At 43.5% G+C, this 23,166-nt stretch overlaps 2 protein-coding genes across 2 annotated transcripts; both read left to right on the top strand.

Annotated features, from left to right (window-relative positions):
• The first annotated feature begins 14 nt into the window (after positions 1-14).
• ndufb8 (NADH:ubiquinone oxidoreductase subunit B8) lies at positions 15-2,774 on the top strand. The gene is made up of 5 exons (XM_080835775.1): positions 15-138; positions 569-695; positions 779-878; positions 985-1,140; positions 2,619-2,774. Exons 1-5 carry the CDS (start codon positions 42-44, stop codon positions 2,709-2,711), a joined length of 573 nt encoding a protein of 190 aa, XP_080691901.1. The 5' UTR covers positions 15-41; the 3' UTR covers positions 2,712-2,774.
• A 667-nt stretch (positions 2,775-3,441) lies between these two features.
• sec31b (SEC31 homolog B, COPII coat complex component) lies at positions 3,442-21,112 on the top strand. Its single transcript, XM_080834663.1, has 28 exons — positions 3,442-3,487; positions 4,434-4,545; positions 4,753-4,876; positions 5,214-5,409; positions 5,544-5,639; positions 5,808-5,816; positions 6,369-6,509; positions 6,770-6,912; positions 7,368-7,467; positions 7,724-7,885; positions 8,239-8,394; positions 8,796-9,026; positions 9,220-9,294; positions 9,545-9,637; positions 9,869-9,977; positions 10,352-10,530; positions 10,771-10,897; positions 12,576-12,721; positions 13,633-13,806; positions 14,086-14,247; positions 14,399-14,591; positions 14,788-15,171; positions 15,697-15,735; positions 16,282-16,337; positions 16,519-16,644; positions 17,232-17,351; positions 18,804-18,875; positions 19,003-21,112. The coding sequence occupies exons 2-28, from the start codon at positions 4,467-4,469 to the stop codon at positions 19,180-19,182; spliced, it is 3,672 nt and encodes a 1,223-aa protein (XP_080690789.1). The 5' UTR covers positions 3,442-3,487; positions 4,434-4,466; the 3' UTR covers positions 19,183-21,112.
• The last annotated feature ends 2,054 nt before the right edge of the window (positions 21,113-23,166 follow it).

Genomic DNA, 23,166 nt, shown 5'->3' with positions numbered 1-23,166 from the left:
CCGCATGCGTACAAGCTCGATCAGTGTCAGGTCAATACTGAATGAAGATGGCCGCTCTTGGAGCAAGGCAGTGGGCTCGGGCCCTTTTGAAGGCCAGAGGGCAAGGATTTACAAATGCTTTTATCGGTGCAAGAGCAGGTAGGTTGTTATTTAAACATAATTAATACATATGAAATATTGTCCTATAACTATGTCGGTATCCCATTTTATTTATGACCTGTGTAGGCTAGCCCGGCAGCTAACCTTCAGAGATGGCTGGCTAACCAGCTAAGCAGCCAGTAAGTTAGATTCTACATGTAAACAGACGCCAGCTTGCTAACTAGCTCTCAGTAGTGTCACCGTTATCACTGATGGGCACTATTGTCCATTTGACAGTACGACCCTGACATTGTAAGTAGTAAACATAAACTATAGATTGTGCCTTCCAATTAAATGTAATGTTTTATATGTCTTTTTGGTTCAGTGTTTGCATGCTAACTTAAGCTAACTCATTGACTTTGCTGGTAAAGTGAACAGGTCTCAATCTCATTCTTGTATTTGCATTAATCCTACATTTGAAACACGACAGCCTCTGGACCTTCAAAGGATATGCTCCCTGGCCCATATCCAAAAACTCCCGAGGAGATGGCTGCAGCTGCTAAGAAGTATAACATGACATTAACAGACTACAAACCTCATCCGGATGATGGCATGGGGTAAGAGTGTGTTGACTGTTTCAGATCGTAAGTTTCAGTAACATTTATAAAGTTCGGAGTTGCATATATATTTCTGTATGCAGGTTTGGAGACTACCCAATGCTGCCCGACAAATCCCAACATGAGAGAGACCCCTGGTATGCATGGGACCATCCCGACTTCAGGAGGAACTGGGGAGAGCCGGTAATGACAAGTGACAGGAGAATATCCTATCTAGATAAGCCGTGCATGGGTTTCCATATCAGTGATATCACATGTGAATTTCTATTTTTTTCTTCTTTAATTACAGATGCATTGGGACTTCGATATGTACATCAGGAATCGAGTTGACACATCTCCCCTGGCCATGGACTGGAAGACCATGTACACAACCCTACTGGGTTTTGTGGGGTTCATGTTATTCATGTTTTACGTTGGTGAAAAATTCCCATCTTACCAACCTGTGGTAAGCTTATTTGAGTGTTTCTTCTATAGTTTTAGACAGGTATCTGTCAACTACTTGAGGGCAATTGCCATACTTCAATGCATTGGTTGGGACACATTACTGTCCTTTTATCTTACATTTACATTTAGTCATTTAGCAGATGCTTTTGTCCAAAGCACCGTACAAGGGAGAGAACTGTCAAGCTAAGAGCAATAAAACCTGGTGTAACAATAAATACTGCATAAAAAAAAAAAAAAAAATAGAAAAACGACATAGAAAGAAAAAGAAGTGCGGGACTGTCACTGCTTAAGTGCAAGTTAAGCCAAGGTGCCAGTTTGATCTAGCCTGGCCGTTACCAGACTGTGACTCCATTTCATTCCGTCAGTCAGTCTGGGCCAACCCAATGCATTTTGGTTTCCAAGATGGGCGGGTGCTTATCTTGAGGTTTAAAATCATTGGAGTTCCCTTAACCAATCAGCAACGTTTAGTAAGCATTCGGTAGATTAAACTCTTCCCAAAGCCAGTTGGGAGAAGAGCTACGACGTCCTTTCCAATCATAAAACTAACAAGAAAATACTCTTGTTCTCCTTTTAATTTTCTGATGTTCTCGAGAGTTGAAACAACTTCTCCGATAGCTTTTCGTGTCTATTCCTCCGTAGCCATTTTTGCTATACTGTTAAACTACAAACTCGGCTGGACTACATGCAACTCGGCAAGGCGAGTTTTGCGTCACAGCTCTGAACTGTTCGCTGATTGGTCCGGCAAAATTTTGAGTTCTGGAAACGATTGTCAATGGGGCTGGGCCAGACTGAGTATGAGCTTGAAATCAATTCAGGCGGAAATACGTAGGCTGGTGTCACCAGGCTAAGTTTGATCCTAGTTGATGTTATTTTTCGAAGATTACAGAATGTTTTGAAGTCACAGAGATATTTTGTTCCTCTAAGATTATACACTCTAAACACAAAAGGTATGGGTGGTTTTGTTGGGCTTGTATCATGCTATTAGGTGAAAACAGGAGTAGGATTGAACAAGGTAATGGATGGAAAAAATGTGGTTCTTGAAGAAAAGAAAATGCAGCATTGGTTTTGTTTGGGGTGCTTATCCCATACAGTTTGCTGACTCTAAAATAGAGGACATTAAACACAGACAGGGTGGCCATTCTCCAGGAACTTGAATTTTTCAAACTGCTGGAAAATGTTACTTAAATAGAGGCTATTAATATGTGTGGGACATACATGTACAGACAAATAGTATAACAGTGTAGTATAAATTGCAAACTACAAGCAGTAGTACACCCACACTTCCTTTGCATGTTAATGTGCCTCAGTGTATAGGCCCAGCAGTATCCAAGCTGCCAACCACCACATTTTCTGTTCTACTTCTAGGGTTCAAGATTAGGAACAGAAACCCTCACTTAGTCTTCATGGATATATTGACATTAAATTAACCTGTGACATTACATACGTTTGAAAATGTTTTTGTTCCCCTGACTTTTACAGGCACCTAAGCAGTATCCATACAACAACCTGCACCTGGAGTCAGGAGGGGACCCTGAGAAAGCACCAGAAGAAGTGAAAAATTATACCATCTAAAATGTTATATGTCTGTTTCGTTCCATGTTTGTTTAATCCTAATAAAGTACTAACTTAAAACGGTTTGCCTTTTTGTCATCTGTCATTTTCACTGAAGCACAGACTAAAACCTACAAATACCTGCAATTTATATATTTATTGATTGATTTGTATAAATACATTAATGATGGGTCAAGAAATGTCACTTTTGGGTCAATAAATGTCACTTTTGTGATGTACAAAGACAATTGAAAACAGGTGACTGACCTCTGTTTTGTTTACAGGAAGATTTGTCAGGTGATTTTGACAGTTTCTTTTGAGCTACTTTCTGACATACTAGTTATTCATAGGTGATGTGTTAGGAGTGCTGGTGCGAAGCAGAGGAGGGTTATAACAATTCAGAACATGAGTAACTTGAATATTCTTGAACTCAGGTTTCCAGGATTTCGTACTCAACTGAGTTTATATAAAAAATATAATTTGGGTAACAATGTGTCTAGTTTTTCATTACAAAGGTTACAGATGTGTGGTGAAACTTAAACAGCATGCTCTGAAGAGGATAATCTATACTCCAATTCACAATTCGAATTAAGTAGCCTCATGAACTAACCGGAATTAGTTTCTCTCCATGCCCTTGACGTTAAACCCCTGTCACTTACCTGTGGATGTATGGGTTTTACTCTATGGCTTTACCCTTTCCTGCCACGTCGGCTGCCGTAGTGGACTACACATCCCTAAGATAACGGAAGGAGTGTCTTTTCCCTTAGCCAACGACACTGATAATCAACAATCGAACTGTAAGTACTGCGTTACTTTTTGCGTGTCAGATCGTGAACATTTGTCGATAAGTGCATGTATATAACAGGGTAATGGCATGTCAGGGCAGTAAGTGATTTATTGAGGTAAAGTAGTCTACATAGCTGGCTTCATTTTCAGTAGTGGAGGTTGCCTGGGGACATGTCATGGTTAGCCAGCTAACCTAGCCAGCTAAGTTAGTAACTGATGACGCCCCACTTCAAATGCCGACAGGAAAACGTCTTAGCTAACCGCTTACTAGCTTGCTAACCGCTATTCAGCTGTTCATTTGTTTATTTATGCACTCGTCTTCAGATCAGTAAACTACCCATTAAGTCTAACATAAAACATTTTCATTAAATAAGATGGTGTATGAATACTTTGTTTGGAAGCTTGCTAAACCACAGTAACGCAATATGTGAGGTTAGCTATTGATGTCACAAGATACCGAGAGGGCAAAATCAGTGAACGTCATCTTACTCTTTTTAGCTAGTTCGAGTTCCCCAGTTCTTACATGTTACCTTATGCCAGATAAATAGCAAGTTTCCCAAACACCAGTGACCTAACCATCCCTATTCATGCAGTATTTAGCACTTTCTAAAGCCTGTCGCTTTTGACACCTTTATTGCTAACGCTACTCTAAGTTAGTTTGCGGCTACTGAGTTAGCTAGCTAAGGCACCTGAGTAACCTAAAATCAACACCGGAGTTGTGCGGCTTATCGGTGATTAGTGTTATTGCAGTAATCATAATTTATGACTTTTATTTACCCCGTTATGGATTGGGGGGTTAATAGTTAATGATGCCAAGTTCAGTGACAAAAGCAGCCTAACGTTGGCTAGTTCTTTCCTCTGCTGGGGACACTTATTTAAGTCCCTTAGCTGCATTCATTGGGTAGGTTAGGTAACTCTTGACCTGACTGAAGTTGCATTTGCCTCATATCATCTAAGGTTTCTGTTCGAAACGCCAGCCAAGAGTAGACCATGAGGTTGAAGGAGATTCTACGGACGGCTACCCAGGCATGGAGTCCTGCAGCTCATCATCCTGCGTTCTTGGCCTTAGGTAAAGTTCGTCTGTGTGTTCAAGATAAATAGGATGTCTATACAACTCTCCAAAACAGAAAGTTTAACATAAACCATAAAAATGATTTTCATACGGATCCTTGTGGGATACTTTATTAGAGGGATTCAGAAATGGGTTTAGTTTCAGCCTTAAAGCCACTGCTTTATTTATATGCACGCAAGCCTCATCCCACAATTTGGTTGTCAGGTACCTCTGCTCAGCAGCTAGATGCCTCTTTCAACACTACTGCTGTACTGGAGATCTTTGAGATGGATTTTGCAGATCCATCTGTGGAGATGAAGCTCAGAGGAACCCTTGCAACCTCTAACAGGTAAGTGGAACACATGTGATGTGGTAGGCATGCTGCCCTGGTATCCCGTGTTTTAGCATGGTAGCTGTATACCCAGGTCAGGTGCTTCCCAGGACAAAGCAAGCAATTTCAATGCATTCTTTCAGCATGTGTCACACAAAGGCCAGTTACAAGAAAACTACAAAATAAAATGCGAAGATAAAATGTTAAATATATGTTGAGAGCAATTTACTGCAATGTGCAATAATAAGTTATGAAACGTTTTTGATCAGCCTTTGAGGTGGGGCTGAAGATCACTGAAGATCTTTGTTTCCTAATCAAATATGGATTGGAATAAGCAGCTTACATATCTCTGCAGGTTTCACAGTCTGATCTGGAGTAACTTTGGCCTGGGAACAGATGGCTCTGCAGGTAGGCTCGTGGGAGGAAGTGAAAACGGCACAATCACGGTGTACAACCCAGACGTCATCTTAGCCTCAGGAGAAGATGTCATTGTTGGCCAGGCCACCAAACACACAGGTCCAGTGAGAGCACTGGACTACAATCCTTTCCAAGTAAGCACAAACACATGAATATGCTGACCTTTTTATTTAAATGTATTAAGTGCCAATGCCAAATAGACATGTAGGGTTTGACATGTTTTGATATTATGCTCTTTCCTAAATCATGGCTTAATGTTTTATTGTAGAGTAATCTTCTGGCGTCTGGGGCAAATGATTCTGAGATATATATCTGGGACTTGAACAATTTCAGCAATCCTATGACACCGGGAGCAAAATCACAGGTAATTATTCTTCCAATTAGTTGTTTCCTCTTTGTTGTAGCTCACTTTTATTGTGTGAAATAGTGCTGGCTTTTGAAAACCAAGTCCATTGTTTTCCATTGCTGAAAAAAGATAATGTCAATCTCAAGAAGTTTGATTTATAGATGTTTTTTTCCATCTGTTTTGTAGATAAACGAGGTAAGAGAAAATAATATTTGATGGAATGGTTTGGAGTGTGAATTGATGTTGATTAACTGGTCACAGCTGTCCTATGTTGTGTGGGTTAATGGGCATTGTAGTGAACCTCTCACCCAGCCACTTTCTCCTCACTAAACCAATCAGGCATGTTTCTTGCAAAAAATGCATTCAAAAATAAATGATGATTACTGATTACTAAATGATGAACTTGTTTTGAGTGTTTTAACGTGTGGATAGTCTTCTGCAATTGAAGAGTCTCCCAAATAAAATCTTTACAATTTTCATATCGCATGAGTATATCTCAAATCATGAAACAACCCAATAGAGAACATGCATTTTTTGGGTTTCTTGGTGGTGATATTTAACATAGGTGCATCACAAAAATCAGGTAATATGGATCGTTTTGATGTTGCATAGATCATATGGTCAGTTGTGGACTGTTTTGTTTGTGTGTGTGTGTGTGTGTGTGTGTGTGTGACTGGAATTTATGATCCTGATTAAGGCATGGTTTGATATTTTTTCGCTGTCCTCACCCATCATGTCTCCACTCAGCCGGCTGAAGATGTCAGTGTTGTGGCGTGGAACAGACAGGTTCAGCACATCCTGGCATCAGCCAGTCCCAGCGGCAAAGCCGTTGTCTGGGACCTGAGGAAGAACGAGCCAATCATTAAGATTAGCGACCACAGCAACAGGGTAAGTCTGCGCATCAATAACTCTAAGCCAGACCAATGTGTTCATATGTCTGCGAGATGTCGAAGCAGCAGAGAGTGATTAGCATCATTGATGAGGCATAGATTGCCATTTGGAAGGCAACGGCTGCTAACCTTCAAACTGCCACAGCTCTGCAATGGCAATCAACACAGCAAAATCTTGAACATGCCTGCTGTGAAAATATTTCCTGCCATGCTGTGCTGTACTGTTGTACTAATGGACATTCTTTATGTGTACCCAAGATGCACTGCTCTGGGATGCTGTGGCACCCAGAGGTGGCCACTCAGCTGATTCTGGCCTCAGAAGATGACCGGCTTCCCGTCATTCAGATGTGGGACCTGCGCTTCGCCACGTCTCCCCTTAAAGTCCTAGAGAATCACACCAGGTAAAAACTTAGATTATATTGTGTTAAGTCTGACATGGTTCATATGCATTTCAAGAATCTTGTCTGAACAGAGCATCCTCACCACGTACTTTACAATAACGATCATCATATGATAAAGTTGAAAGTTGTTTAAAACCAAGCAGTGGAGAAAATAAACAGAAAAAATAAACAGAGCAAACCAAGCAGTGGGTCAACTCCAGTTATGCTATTCCAAAGGAATGCCTGTGTGCCACTTACTTACATACTGAGTAATCTTAAAGTTTGATGTATAGGAGTGGCATCGATGTTGGTCAGAGCTGTTTGATGTATCACATATTGTGTTCATCAGTAATCGTGTGGTACTTTAGGAATGGTTCGGTGTGAGGACTGAGCTGAAATCAGTCCCTTTGTTTTTTTTATGACTGGTGGGCATTTGATACTGTGCTGACCTTTATCTGAATGGGGTTTCCTTACAGGGGAATTCTTTCCATATCCTGGAGCCAGGCTGACGCAGAGCTGCTTCTCAGCAGCGCCAAAGACAACAGGATCCTCTGCTGGAACCCCGCCACTGGAGAGGTTTGTCACACTTTCAATGGAACTTAATAGCCCTCTGTGTGCAGTAAATGCTGCCAGTTATAAGTGAACGATGCCAGTTATCAGTGAATGCTGCCAGGTTTCGATACGGGTGTTTCAAGTTCAAATCATGCCCTTGGCCTTGATCAGAGCCACCTCTGTCAGAGACGTAGAAGTCTGGAAGTGCTTCAGTTTGAGGAGGTCGGTGTATAGTCACTAATCCAGCACTCTGATCACATTTGTGCCTTCGTCCATCCAGGTGATCTATGAGCTGCCTACTATCAACCAGTGGTGCTTTGACGTCCAGTGGTGCCCCAGGAATCCAGCCCTGCTGTCTGCTGCTTCGTTTGATGGACACATCTGCGTCTATTCAGTCATGGGAGGCAACCTGGAAGCTGTGCAGCACAGCAGTGTGGATAAGGTAGAAGGCCCCAGGATGTGGATTCAATGCCTGTCTGTAAATTACACAATGTGATGATATGTTTCTTAAACAACTAACACAGGTGTAACGTATTACAATAAAAGACCCGCTTCATATTATTGGTGATGCATTTTCAATCAGATGTTGTGTAAAAATTGGATGGTCAGGAATGTACATTGTGTTATTTATCATAATGATATGAAATTGATTTCAAAGATGATTTCATCCCAATTGTGGTTTTGTAGTACTTGAGGACCCTATCCTGTCAATTGAGCCCTAGCAAATTGGTGCAATTTCTTTTGTAATGTTTTATCTTTACCCCTCACCGTTTTTTTTTTTGGAAACTCTCCTAGATATCAGCATCATTTGATGCCATGGACCCCTTTGGGACGGGCCAGGTCCTTCCACCCCTGCAGATGCCCCAGTCCCCTACCCAACAGGCCACCATCGTCCCCCCACTCCGAAAGCCTCCTAAGTGGGTGCGCCGCCCAGTTGGAGCCCGCTTTGCTGTGAGTGAAGTGTTATAATGATAAAGGCTCATTTATCTTTAACTCTCATCAGAACTGTATTTCAGCACATGATGGGTTGTTCTTGTGGACTTTAAATGTTCATGAGATCTTTATTATATATAACTAGGTAGAAATATGAAATGGTGCCTTGTGTATATTTCCATGCATGCATGTTTTTCCAACAAGGCACATACATACACGATTGTATTTAGTTTGACATTTAAAAAAACATTTTTAGACAAATTATACAATTATTTCAGTGTGGTAGTGTTCAGCAGAAAGACATTATTGCTGCCCTCTTAAACAAAGAAGCACCTTGTGTTTTTGCCACAGTTTGCGCTTCGTTTCAGAACAGTTCTTGTTAATGAACCTTTTCCATGCTTGTTCTCTCTCTGCTCCAGTTTGGGGGGAAGCTGGTGACCTTCGAGAGCCCCAAGGCCCTCCAGCAGCCGGGCCCCCAGCTCACCCCGCGGCAGGTGTTTGTCAGCCAGGTCACCACGGAGACGGAATTCCTCCAACGGTCCCGGGATCTGCAGGCGGCTCTCCAGTCAGGCTCTTTCTCCAGCTTCTGCCAGGCCAAAGTCCAGAACGCCCCCTCTGACTGTGAGCAAGACGTCTGGAAGTTCCTCATGGTGAGGGGAATGGGTGGATGATGGGGATCTAAAAGGAGAGGTAGAAGGACATGTAGGGTTCAGAGATGGAACGTCTGGATGCAGCTTTCAGTTCTCTTCTACTATCAGATGACTTTTTGAGGCTTTGTCATTGGACGTAGAAAATAGTTTGTTAATATTTCATAATGAGGATATTTTTGCCATCCTTCCTCAGGTCAACTTTGAAGATGAAGCCCGTGTGAAGTTCCTGAAGCTATTAGGATTTAGTAAAGATGAATTGGACAAAAAGGTATCTGTCAGAAGTTTCTGTGCAGCAATTGCTGTTCTGTGTGTGATGTTTTTCACAATGACAACTTGAATTTAAGAAAAAAGGAATCCATTTAGGATTATCGCTTTGTGTTGGCTAAATGGATGTGACAGCGTTTTGTTATTATTGCACTGTGTTGTGTACAAGGCCATCCTAGATTTAAATGTGTGCTTCCACCTCTTGTTTTCTCTAGCAGTAAAGCAGTTGTTTATGTTTGTCTGTGGTTGTCCAGATTTCCACATGTTTAGGGAAGAGCCTTCAGCCAAATGGACATGGTGTGGACGCTAATGACCTGGCTGAGAAGATGCAGGCCCTCTCTGACGAGGTCTGTTTTCTCTCTCTCTCGCTCGCTCTCTCTCTCTCTCTCTCTACTGCATACATAATCCTTATTTGTGGTTTATCCCTTTTGAAAATTATTTCTGGTAATGTCATATCATTCGACATTGTGCAAAATCTTTTCACCTGCAAAATGTATGATTTGTCTTTCATTTTTTAGTTTTTTACCCCTCCCCCTTATGTAGACCTAATGTCTTGTCTTTTGTTTGTTTCATATTAGAGATCAAGTGAGTCTCCTGCCGCCGCCAGTCCACGCTCAGACTCCCCAGCCGACTTCTTCAGCCAGCTGCCCAAAGAGAAAACTAGCTTCCAAATCCCAGTCTCTGCAGGTGATCCTCCATGCACACACTGAGGGTTTAGGGGCTGTGCCTTTCAACATTCATTTCAGTGTTTTAAGTACGTGCAGGGATGGTTTTGACCACTGTGACTTGTCTTTCATAGATAGTTTATCTGCGGGTGTTATTGTTTTCAGGCACCATTAGTTGAACTAGGTGGTTCAACGTTTTCGTACAAAAGGCCTTCAACAATTAATTTTCAAAATAACCGGATGAAGGTCTCTGGACTGTAACATTCCCTGTAAATAATGTATATCTGCAAGTGAATAAGGCCATTGTGAGAGTTGTCTGTCTGTTTGTCTCTCTGTCTGTCTGTTTGTGGGGTTTGCCTCATCTCATCTTTCCTCCTGCACACGCTCCCACCACAGACACAGACGGCCTGATCAGCCAGGCTCTGCTGGTGGGGAACTTCGAGGGGGCCGTGGAGCTGTGCCTGAGCGACGGCCGCTACGCCGAGGCCATCTTGCTGTCCATCAGCGGCGGGGAAGCGCTACTGAAGAAGACCCAGCAGAGATACCTGGAGCGCCAGAAGAACAGCGTGTCCATGGTAATACCCATGACTGCCATTAGATGTTCTAGTTTAGTGATGGGCTATTTCATTACATGCTACACGACAATGTCTGTTTGGAGGTTGTCTAATGTGATTACTTTTTTATTTTTTTTTCCTTGAATGTGGTACACTTTCACAAATACCTGCTCCCTAGCCGTGACTGCTCGGCTGACTGATCAATGACAAGTGAATTTCACCGCAGCTGACGTCATAAATGTAACTGTGCGCCCCTTTCAGCTGATCTCCTCAGTGGTGACGCAGAACTGGCAGGACATCGTGCAGAGCTGTGAGCTGGACAACTGGAAGGAGGCCCTGGCTGCCCTCCTGACCTACGCTCACCCCGAGGAGTTCGCCCCACTCTGTGGTAAGACAAGAGTGCACGCCAGAAACCTCTGGATCAAATATAGGACGGGATACAATTAAATAAGTGTAGAAGTATCAAAAATATAAAAATTAAGACTAAAAGAATTTCTCCTCATATTTCATTGGGAGGTAAATTGTCAGTTGTGTTGATTGGGTTGAGGAGGTCTTGGAACTCTTGATCCATTTCAGTACTCCGACACATTTCACAGACTGTTGTGTGTGGGTGGGTATTGTCACATATAGGGATACTGATAGGATTTATTAGGGCCGATACCGATATCAATATCTAATGGCTTAGGATGGCCGATAATCATTTATCATATTTGGCTGTTGTAAAAACTAAATGCATAAAGGGAATTATAATGAGTTTATTTGCAAATACCTTCTTAAAGAAGCAATCTTGCACCACCAGGGACCAATCATTGTTTTACAAATCTTCATATAATGTCAAAATCTTTCTCTCTAAAATATATGAAAGTCAAATGAATGGCACCAACGATGGCTTGAATTAATGTAGCAAAGGTATGGATGTTGCATTCATTAACCCGTTAACCAGCTAACGTACACAAAGATTGAGCTTTGCCATCATGTTTGACATCTATTTGAATTTATAACCTTAACTTCATTCTTAAGATATCTGACTAAAATGTGCCATCACGAATTTGCTAAAATAGGATGTTAAAGCATACAACTTGAGAAACTGAGATAGTAAGCCAATCTGTGCCAGTAGAAGTGCAGTGAATGTCTTCCCTGGTGTGCTAAATTGCCTTGTCTTGATTGTTATGGTTCCCAACCAGGAGTCTCCAGAAATGAATGTTAATAACGAATGTAAGTATATCAAGAAGCAAGAATTCAAATAATAAATAGTTCCAGTTCTTGCCATATGTAGCGTTAACACAAGAGGGCGCATTTGGGCGAATATCAGCAACACTGAGATGGGGAGGCAGATACCGATAAGTGTGAAACATTTCAGACACTGTTGTCCCATATCTGTCACAGACATCTCTAGTGCCATACCAACCCTGCTTCTTAAAGCACACACGATCTTGATATGACATTTTTCTGTCTGTTCTTGAACTTTGACATCAATTTGAAGCCTGCTGGTTCACGGCTTAGCTGATATGTTGTATAGCGGGCCAACAGTGGACCTGTGTTCCTGACACACCTTCAGACCAAACAAGAGGGAACATGCTGCTTCATACAAAAGGGAACGACTATGTGCACAAGGTTATAACGTGGCATCAAGTTACTAAAAAGGCTTTGGCCTGTCACGGAAACCATGAGAAGCCAAATGTGCTCATGTGTGCAAACTATTCACTGCAGTGACTGATATAAATGAAGACATGGCATTGGACTCAACCTTGTGTAGTAGCATGTTGACATTGCAATAGTGCTTTTGGAGCCACGTAACAGCTGCAAAGTTTCTTTTATGTAAACACCAGTGCAAAGATCAGTGGAAAATGACAGTATGTTATACAAGAAATTACAGCATTTTAAAGAGTTGTGGCAATGACTGACATTAGGCCTGAACTTCCAGTATTCCTTAAAATAAGCTTTCTTCAGCATAACCTGAAATTGCAAGTAAAGCAAGCACTTGCTGTGAGTCGAACTATTCTAGACTCTGACAGCACTGCAGAGACCTACCATGTGCTAATGGTCTCTTGCGTTTCTTGCGACAGACACGCTGGGCGCTCGTCTGGAGGCCGGAGGCACGGAAAAGAACCGGCTGCAGGCCTGCCTGTGCTACATCTGCTCCGTGAACATCGAGAAGCTGGTGGAGTGCTGGGCCCAGCAGAGGGACTCCTCCTCACCGCTGGTCCTGGAGGTAGGAGCAGCCTCACTCACGCACCTTACATACGCACCTCACTCACGCTCCTTACATAGGCACCTTACATACGCACCTTACACAAGCTTGGAAACACAGGAGGAAAGAAGAGACTCATGCTAGTTAGGCTAAAGAGGAGCACATTCTTTAAAGTAGATATTTGTCTGTTGCCATAGTTAATCCTTTGTCAAGGAATAGCGATGTAATGGAACCTTGGTGTTCATATGAACTTCTTACCTTAAGCAGAATAAGAACACAAGCTTACAGGAGTGTGTCTGTATAATCAGCCATTTTTGTGTGTCCTTATGGATAATTCCAAGTATGCAGACCCACAAGAATTGTCCACTTGGGCAAGTAAGGAAAATGAGGCAGACTACTGTAGGACAATTACTTTATAATATAATTTAGAGTAATGGCAACAAGAGTGCAGTTCCTTCCAACTTCCACACCTATAGAAGGTGCTCTTCAAAAGGCAGTGTCAGCTAATGAGGGGACAGTGTTGGAGCTCTACAGGCCAGAACCTTGGATTACGCACCAGTACCATGATGGTACACTGTCTCACGTTTAAAACATTTTACTAGTATGTAAAACGTTGGCATGGACAGGTTTTCATGTAAACAGTTCCGACTTGGGGCCATTCTGAATGCTTTTTGTAGTCCAGTTACTCTGTGTCAATACTTGATTTGTTTGTACAGTATATGTGCTTATTTGCATTTTTTTTTTGTCATCCCATCCAATACAGTTTCATCCACTAAAAAATAAATGAGTAACTGGTTCCAGTATGTACACTTTCATGGGTATTGAATTTGTGACCTTGGTGGTGTTGGCACCCTGCTCCACCCATTGAGCTCCCAGAACACAGGATTAGTTTGATTATTTATCCCACGGTTCGCTCTTTTTTGCTGTCCCAGGATCTGGTGGAGAAGGTGATGATCCTACGGAAGTCTATCGAGCGTCTGCGGAACGGGGAGGTGTCCGTGCAGAGCCCCGTCCTGGCGGAGAAGCTCACCCACTACGCCAGCCTGCTGGCATCGCAGGGCAGCCTGGCCACCGCCATGAGCTACCTGCCCGACAGCTCAGACCAGGTGAGCACTCTGGGCCTCATCACACCTGCAGGTGCCAGGCCTCGGAGATCTGTTTGAAATCAGAGAGCAGATCCATAGAAATGTGTAGTAGGGAATAGTGTGGTAAACATGGCCTTCACTGCATGGTGAAAAAAAATGGCTCATAATCAGCTCTTCCAAATTAACATAATGTCAGGTAGTTTCTACACCATAGAGTTGATTTGGTTGCGTTTTCTCCTTTTACTTGGGATTGTTCCTTTATTTTTTTCTAAACAAACTGACCTCCCCACTGGTTATTAGGCGATCATCCAGATGCTCCGGGACAGGCTGTTCCACGCCCAGGGGATGGGTGCACAGAGTCAGCCCTCCCCCAAACCCTCAGTGGGCAGTCCCAGGCAGGGCCCTGCAGCTGCGCCCACTCCAGCTCCGGCCCAAATGCCCACCCAAAACGCACCCAAACAGGTAACACAGTGACCGCAGGACTCGCACACTAACCAGCTCTTGATGGTGTTGGCGGCAAGGGACTGACTGATTGACTCTAGTAGTGTTGTATCATCTGCACAGTGTTGTTGGTGGTTGCATTACGTTTTATGTGGTTCTTCTCCCATGTTAGCAACAGCAGGTACCATTCCAGCCCTCCATGCCCTCACGGATGCAAGAAGCCGGGCTCCCCCCGATGCCCCGCACCTTAGCCCCACAGGCTCCCGACGCCATGGCCCCACCACCCGGCTCCCACGTCGCCCCCTCGGGCATGTCCCGGCCGGGCCAGAGGCCCATGTACCCTCAACAACCAAACCCCGCCCCAGGTACACCTCAGATCGCCCTTAAGCTGTGGGTCTAACTGGAGCAGCAGAAGCACTAGCGCTAGTAATCTGCTTTTCTAGTAAAACTCTATGAAAGTTTAGACACTAATTGACTCCTTATTATCATGACCTTCTTTTTCTTTATGTCTTTCTTTCTTTTGTTTGTTCATTCCCTTCCTTTACATCTCTGCTCCTTCAGGATTCCCTCCCTCTCAGCCATTCCATCCTCAAAACGCGCCCATCAGCGCTCCCCTGGGCTTTCTGTCTGGCCCTCCGGGGCCCCCGCCGTCCTCCTCGTCCGCGGGCAGCCTGCCCATGATGCCCAACCCCGTAGGGCCACCCCCGGCCGCCTTCCTGCCACCCTCGTCGTCGGTCCCCTCCACGCCTCCTGCCATGCCACCCAATGTCCTGCCAGGGGCGCCCGTGCCTATGTACCCAGGGGTCCCTCACAGCCAGGGGGGGATGCCTCCCTCTATGCCCGGTGTCTCCTACCCCCCCATGGGGAAAGGCTATCCTCAGGGAGGACCAGGGGCGCCAGCATCCAGGCCGGTTAGTGCCCCAGTGGTAGCCCCCCCTCCGACAGGTAATAACTTCACAGGCCCCTTTCATATTTTCACCAGTCATAAAATAGCAAGTTTTATTCTAAACTACAGTCTCTCAGAAATATTTCATATTTTTTGTCAATGCCACGGAGTCAGTCCTCAAGCACTGTAACCTAGATAGCAGTGCAGGACTGTAAGGTTAAAGGTACCCTTTGTAGAAACATTTTCCAAATATTTGTAGAAATTACTAGTACCTTCCAGAAAACTGACCCCTGGAATATCAATATCTCTTTTGTTCCCATGGTGATTGTGCTTTCCCAACCCGACTAAATAGCTGAGGAAAGATAGGTTGTAGTTTCCACAGCAGGTGGAATGTATAATTTTCTTTGAGCATATCAACTTGCATATCAACCTCTCTTCATCTTTCAGTCAGAAGATGTTTTTCAGTCAGAAGACAGGGTACCTTTAATGTTACCATAATGTTATCAGTTCCTGTTGGTTCGTGTTTGTCATTGAAGTGTTGACTGCAGGAGTTTTGAAGCTGTTGCCCGCTCTCTGACTTTCAGGTTATTTTCCGTGGCTGAGTTCCCCTCTTGAGGATGAAGGTGACAGGCAGGAGACAGTGTGGATTGAGCGTTAGGGTGTATTGCAGTGTGTGTGATCATTCCCACAAGTGAACTGGGCACAACAAAAACAAACAAACATGAACCAAAGCTTGAAGCTAATCCTTGCAGCATTGCCTGGCCAGCGAGTGGTATGAAAGTGCTTGTGAGCATGTAGTCATGCCTGCAGTTTTTTTTTGGTTCTGTTCAAGGTGGGGTCACGATATAGCCTGAGTTTTCTGTGTTGTGCTGCATCGCAAGAAAGCCAAACATAACCATATGTCCCAGAAAGATGAGGCTTAGATGAGGGATTTTAGGTAGCTGAATTATTCTAAATTAGATTGGGTCATCTCCAAAGGATGAGTCTAAATCCAAAACGTATCAGAGTGTCCAATGAGACGCCTCCTTGGCCTCATCTAAGTCCGATAATACGGTGTTTGCTTGCATTACCATAGTCCGTCTGCATCATGTAGTTAGCGTTGTGTTGTGTTTCTTTACTGTGTGATAATGCCTAATGGTTCTTTTCTATGGTCTTTTGACGCTCTCCAGCACAAGAGGGCTGGAACGATCCTCCAGCCGTGAGGGGTGGTCCCAGGAAGAAGAAGGTACCGAAAAGTTACATTTGGTCGTTAAGTAGACCCTTGTTGAAGGCTTTATTGATAACGGAACAGTTGCCGAAGTACTGTTCATTACTTTGCAGTGCATTTGCTGGGTATCTTAACCATTAACGGAATTATTAAATTATTAAAAGGAAAATCATTAAAGGCTCATGACTGCTTTTTGCAGTTTCCTGAGAACTACACTCCCATGGCCCCCATCACAGCCCCGGTCATGGGCTACCCGGTAGAGGCCCCTCTGCCTCAGGACCGTGCGCAGGTCCCCCCCGGGGCCCCCCAGGAGCCAAGTGTGCAGGTAAAAAACCCTCCTATCTAAATGCTTCCTATGAGATTGCGTTGCACTACATTTTGTTTCATTTTTGTGACATTGTGACATTTTTGATCCTTTGTCCACTGGAAATTTTGTCAGAAGGTGATGGAATTCAATTTGTCACAATGCATGGCCAGTTAAATACCAAGTGGCTTATTCAAAATTCTTATTAGATTAATTTTTGTTAATAAAATGCCTACAGCCTTGTCACAATGGCACAATTGCATGTATCCAAGTTCCAGGCACCGTTGAAAGCTCTAGGGTCAGAGGAACCTGATGGGCCACTCATGACCTTGTTGATTTTTGTACTAAGCAAATGACGCATAACCCAACGGCAGGCGGCATTGCTAAATCAAGTCAGGTGAGATTCCACAAAAGCAGAACAGGATACTGGTTCACTGTGGAATTGATCTGGCCCTGATCTGAACTGAGCTGAACTGATAAGGCTGAAAAGGCAACGAGGTGTGTTGTCTGTGTTCATGTGCACCGTGTGTGTGTGTGTGTGTGTGTGTGTGTGTGTGTGTGTGTGTGTGTGTGTCCGTGTGTGTGTCCGTCCGTCCGTCCGTCCTTAGCTCCTGGCGCAGCTGCCTGCCGAGCGCGTGGAGCAAAAAGAGATCCCTGCTGAGCACATGGTCCTCAAGAACACCTTCGACAGCCTGGTACAGAGATGCCAGCTGGCTGCTGGAGACCCGGTAATGATGCCCTCTGTGCATACATGCACATACACACACACACATACATACACACACACACACACACACACACACACACACACACAGCGACTCTCCATCTCGCAACTCATAGATATACAGATTAGAGATGCGCGGTTGGCGGTTGCACCCGCGGACTCCGCGGTTAAACCGCGGATCGGGCGGATGACGTGACAAAAAATTATATTTGAATTAAATTCGGGCGGGTGGCGGTTTACCCAACGAAATTCAAAATATATACACATTGTTAAATGTCGTTACCTACATCCAAGCACATTTTGAAATAATCAAATTTTCATCAGGCAGTAAATTGGCCTTGTTCCGTGTATGCATACAAAGCAAACAAAGGAAGCAAAAAAGTTTAAATTAAGTGACGATCCCCATCATGTCGCGTCTCTTTGCAACGCCGCAAACCTGCAAGCTATTAGTCAGCTGTCAGTATTGGAAGAAGCCTTAACGTGTCGTAGATGAAACTGCCTGGCTATTTTGTTTCGTTAGGCTATTAGTTATATTTTAAAACAGCCAGTCATTGTAGCCTACCACTCGTGGAATAAGGAATTTCAAAGAGATGATGGAGTGATTTGACTCAGAAGTGACATTGGGCATTGGCAGCGCGAGATGAACAAGTTAAACTTCTAGCTCAGTAACATCACCAGCTAAGAAAGAAGGTTAGAAAAATAGTCGGAAAACTTTGATTTGCAAGGCAAGCAGGCAAGTGTTGGGGTTGTTACAGTATAAAGCCTACAATGCGGTGAAATTTCGGAATTAATAGACTCGGCGTTTCCTTCTAAACTAAAAACAGTAGGCTATATTACCATATTAAAATGGTGTACCAAATTGCGTTTTATTACAATGATAAAAAAGTGTAGGCCTACTAGCCTATGGTAAGGTCAGGTTTGCCGATGTGCTTTGCTATTTTAAAGTTTCTCCCTGTGCATCGATCGGAGACAGACGTCACTTCACTGATAATATTCTGGGGATAGGCTACAACATAGCCAATAGGCTTTCATACTAGGGGCTTTATCCTTTAAATATCTTTGCGGCATTGGATCAGTCTCCTTTTGAAAACAGGCAAGAACTTTCTAGCCTCGCGTCACAGCGCCTATACCTAAAAACAACAGGCGGATGGCGGATTCACACTGCATAGAGATCTGTGAATACTTCCCCACACACACACACACGTACAAATACCAACTTGCACATGCACATGAGTACTTGCACGTGACAAGTGTCTCTCACACAAACTTCAATGACCAGTTCACATGTCTATTTTGTGCTATTGTCACACACATACACACACACACAAACACATACACACAGATCATGCCAGTCGGGCTAGAGTTTGAAACACCTCACTCTGAGATTGCGCCGCAGATGTCTCCTTTCTGTTGAGCATTCTGTGGATTTCAACATTCCATATTATTGTTTCTCCAGCAAACGAAAAGAAAACTTGAAGACGCAGCAAAGAGGCTTTCCCACCTGTACGACAAGCTGAGGGACCAGGCTGTAAGTGCCCACCTCTGTATTTCTCTTCAAGTCCCTAGTAGCAGGCTTTGGCATCTCTTCCTTAGGTGAAGTAGGTGTTGTAAATATATTTAATCACCACCACCCTTCGTCATCTCCTCCTCCTCAGCTCTCTCCCAGCATCCTTGGGGGCCTGCACGAGATCTGCCGCGGCGTGGCAGCGAGGAACTACCAGCACGGCCTAGAGGTGCACACGCAGATCGTCAGCAGCAGCAACTTCAGCGAGATCTCCGCCTTCATGCCCATCCTCAAAGTGGTAATGACCATTGCCAACAAGCTGGCCGTCTAAACACCCCATCCCCACAACCCCTCCACCCAAAAGTGCTCATGTGGTGGGAGGGTGGGGGATCCATCACCACCAACGACTCCAGTGTTAAAACTATATAAATATGATATTTATTTATGAACGATTTGTCAGGTTACAAGAGAGAGAGAGAGAGAAAAAAAAAGCTCCAGCTGTACCAACATTGCTGCAGATTCTTTTTTTTTATTGCGCATGAGTGATTCATTGTTTTTGTTTTCCTTTTTTATGCATTTTATAACTCCGATGCTGTGAGCCTGTGTTCTCGGAAGAGAGTTGGCAATGCTACTGTTGCCATAATGGTGATCATTAGTTAGCAGGTTTTTTTTTTATAGGAATTAGTTTATTTTCCAGTTGCTTTAAACATGACAATGTTTCCAAAGGTGTTTCTCCCGATCCTCAACTGGACTCAGTGACGGTTCTGCTGAAGTTCTAAAGTAACCTCAAGGTTAAAGGCAACAAATATGTGGATGTAGTGAGCTTCTAACATCGGAAGCATTATATTTTTAATGAAAGTCACTCTCAAACTCAATGAGAGTTTTTGTAGTAGTGTAAACATATTGCGACGCCAACTAGCTAACCCTTTTTCGCTTTCAACACTGATCAGCTTCAGCCTCTTCAACTGTTAACTACCAACTCTTGATAAGGGGTTAAAAAAAAAAAAAAAACACACACACACATTGTGCCATCTGCTTCCAGTGTTGTCATACGGTTATTTCTGATTATAACAGCACTACACTGTCCAGGGAATGTAGTTAGAAAAGAGTCTGTTTATCTTAAATGTTTGGCTTGAATGTCTAAGTAGTTCTGTGTGTTTCATATGTCTGAATGAACTGGTCTTAAGGAATCACATGCAGCGTGAGGTATTATGGTCGGGGGAGTGAAAAGTGGGCACTTAACTAACTCAAATGTGTGTGTGCTGCATCTGTGTGTGTGTGTGCGCGTGTGTGTGCGTTACATCTCTGTCTGTGTGTACATGTGTGTGCTGCATCTCTGTGTGTCTGTGTGTGTGTGTGTGTGTGTGTGTGTGTGTGTGTGTGTGTGTGTGTGTTTGTTTGTGTGTGTCATGAGCAGCTCGGAGTTTGTCATTTGGTCACTGGGCTTTCCTACCCAACCAATTCCACATGACGAGTTATGATCTTGTCTGCTGCACTGCATTTTGAGGTTGATTCACTCAAGATGTTGTGATTGTTGCGTTCCACAGTGCAGCTTGTCTCTGTATCATAGCTGGCCCTGATCTGGAACCCCTCTGGGTCATTGACATCTCGGTGCCAAATCTGACCCAGGGTCCAGTGGCTCTCTGGGATGCTTATATATTGGAAAAGGGTGGTGTCTACTCTTATGCCTGACAATTTAAACATGGCTGAAAATGAATTGAGTCATTGTGGCATTCCTTGTTCATACATGTTTTAGTAGTCATTTGGGATATTGATCATTCAGTCTTCTGAAGGAGATTCCCCCTTATGCTGTAGATATAAAACGATGGGTAGTGTGGGTAATATTTGGAGAATTTGAACATATTTTGAAAAAGTATTATTTTCCTCAGTGGCAATACCAAACGGGAAGAAAAACACACCACTAACGTTGCAGAAATGTTTTGTTTTCTATCAAAGTGTAGGAGTAATTGGGGGGGCGGTAAGAAAAAAATACTCTCTTTACAAGGATGCTGGGTATGCATTGTGTACAAATTTTGTCTGCGAAGAGGAAATGGAAAGACACGAACAGGCTAATCAGTAGAGATCTTCTGTCGATGTGCCGTGTTAAGAAGTGCGATGAACACAAACGCCTCAAAGCTGAGGAAGGCTGACAAGTGCCTCTGTGCTTCGTTCACCTTTGTCCCACACTCCTAACCTATGTATTTATAGTCCTTTACTGCAAATGTTGTCATTCATCGCTGTATTTTGCTTTTCTTATAAAACCTGGTAATTGGAGCTCGGATGTGTGTGGGGGTTTTATTAACGTTAATTTTTCCTTGTTTTGGGTGTAAGTAAAAAAAAAAAAATGCTGAAGTATGTCTTCAAAAGTTCACATTTTATTGCAGTGGTCTTGCGTGAAAAAAAAAAAGAAAACAATTCCTGGTACATCCAGCAGGGGGAACGAAAGTATGATCTGTGCTGTCTGTCGTACAGACGATGTTATTGCAGTGCGCATTGCCATATTCATAACGTTCTTCAAGACCAGACCACCTTTGCTAATTAGATTTTGGACGAGCCAACAATGACACAAGGAATGGCTGTGTGACAGCAAATGCATAATCTCATACGCATCCGTTTTGCCGTTAAATTAAGACTGCCGTGTCTACTGCAGCTATAGGCCCCCGGAACATAGGCGAAAAAGCCCCAAGAAGACGGGACTGAATGGTTATACCAGGTAAACTTGACAAACCTACTTTTATAGGGTGACCTAATCATACTCTTTTTAAGGCCATCAATTAATGTCGTCGTAGTTTTTTTTTTTATTGTGTATGAGCGACCAAGCTGTATAGATGCTACTTGTTCAGTGTGAATCACTTGTGACTGAGCCCTAGAACACATTCCTAAAATAACGAAAGGCACATTTGCAGCATCGGACCATGAGGTGATATGAATAATTAATACATCGACGGTTTAGGCAGTCACACCTCCACGCTGCAGGTTCTAGTTCTTCGAGAAGACGTTGAACCGCGAAGAATCTCGTGTGAGACTCAGTCTAAATTTAAGGGCTACGTAGGATTGGTCTGCTGGAGTCAGACAAGTTACCCAAGGAGTCTCATTGGTTAAATGTGATCAGACGGTGTATCCCGATGAACTGGCGGTGGGCAACTTCTGATTGTAATGAACTTTAGTAACCTTTTGACAGTGACGTAATTATCCAAGCTGGGAATACTCACATTTTGGACGAACGCATGCATGCACCCCTCAAGCCACCCTTCTCAGTCAATCCCTGTAACCTGCATCTCATAGCCACTTAAATATTCTGTGACCAGTATGCGGGAAAGATAGTAGAGGCAAAGTGTGATGAACATTCAATATTCAAGATTGAAGTTTTCCAGGGCATTGTCCACAAAGAGAGGAGTTGTGCTGTATTACAAACATTCGTCTGTTTCAACTGTTGCCTGGATCATCTCGCCAAGCCCGGATATAATAGACCCAAACAATGAAAATGCTGACTAAGTAGACATTTATCCCGCAGTTGCGTTTGCCTTTGTGGCGTGTGTGGGTTAGAGATGCAGGACAGGACAACAATGCGGAACATCGAGGACATGGCAATTTATTTCGCCCTAAAAATGAAGCAGGCTACAGCAACGTGAGATAATGTGTGATCAATTGTATAGCTGAGTAGGATAAAAAGGCACTGTAAAGAACCTCACTTCTCGGAAACCTAAAGTGTCTCATGTTTCCGTTAGGGTGTGTATTTTGTGTTTTTCTGTATCAAACATTCTGCGGTTAAGAAATAAGATGGGGTGCGGCGCTCTCATCGCAGCAACCCGCTCACACGTTCCTCTTCTCTGGGACTAAACCGATCCCTTTCAGTTCTAGAAAACGAGCTATGTTCGTGTTCTTGAGGCACATTTTGTTCTAGTAGGTCTCTCCGCCCACCAGTAGCCTAAACATGAGTAAATGAGTCATTACATCACTGAAAAGGATGGCGGGGCATTCCAAGTCCTGAGTAAGTTAACTCAGACTTAGTGGTTAATTAAACAGAAGAGCCATATGATTTTATTATCCTAGCTAAACAAAGCATCGGGGCTGCTGCTTTAGGAAGTTTACCAGTTACTTTTGAGTTAACTTACCCAAGTTTGGAGACGAAACAACGTAGCCTATATGCCTACCGCTTTCTGTAGGCTATAATGCGGGGCATTTTCAATGTTCATTTGGTTTTAAAATGGACATAGACGCTTTCTTTTACCTGCCTCGGTGTAGTTGACTAATAGCGCTACGTCAAACACAGCAACTTGACTCATACAAACGCAACATTCAACATCCAATGGCT

This window comes from Sprattus sprattus (assembly GCF_963457725.1).
Source record: "Sprattus sprattus genome assembly, chromosome: 3".
Lineage (NCBI taxonomy): Eukaryota > Metazoa > Chordata > Actinopteri > Clupeiformes > Clupeidae > Sprattus > Sprattus sprattus.
The sequence above is the reverse complement of the archived record's forward strand: the minus strand, read 5'-3'. Positions and strand labels throughout refer to the sequence as shown.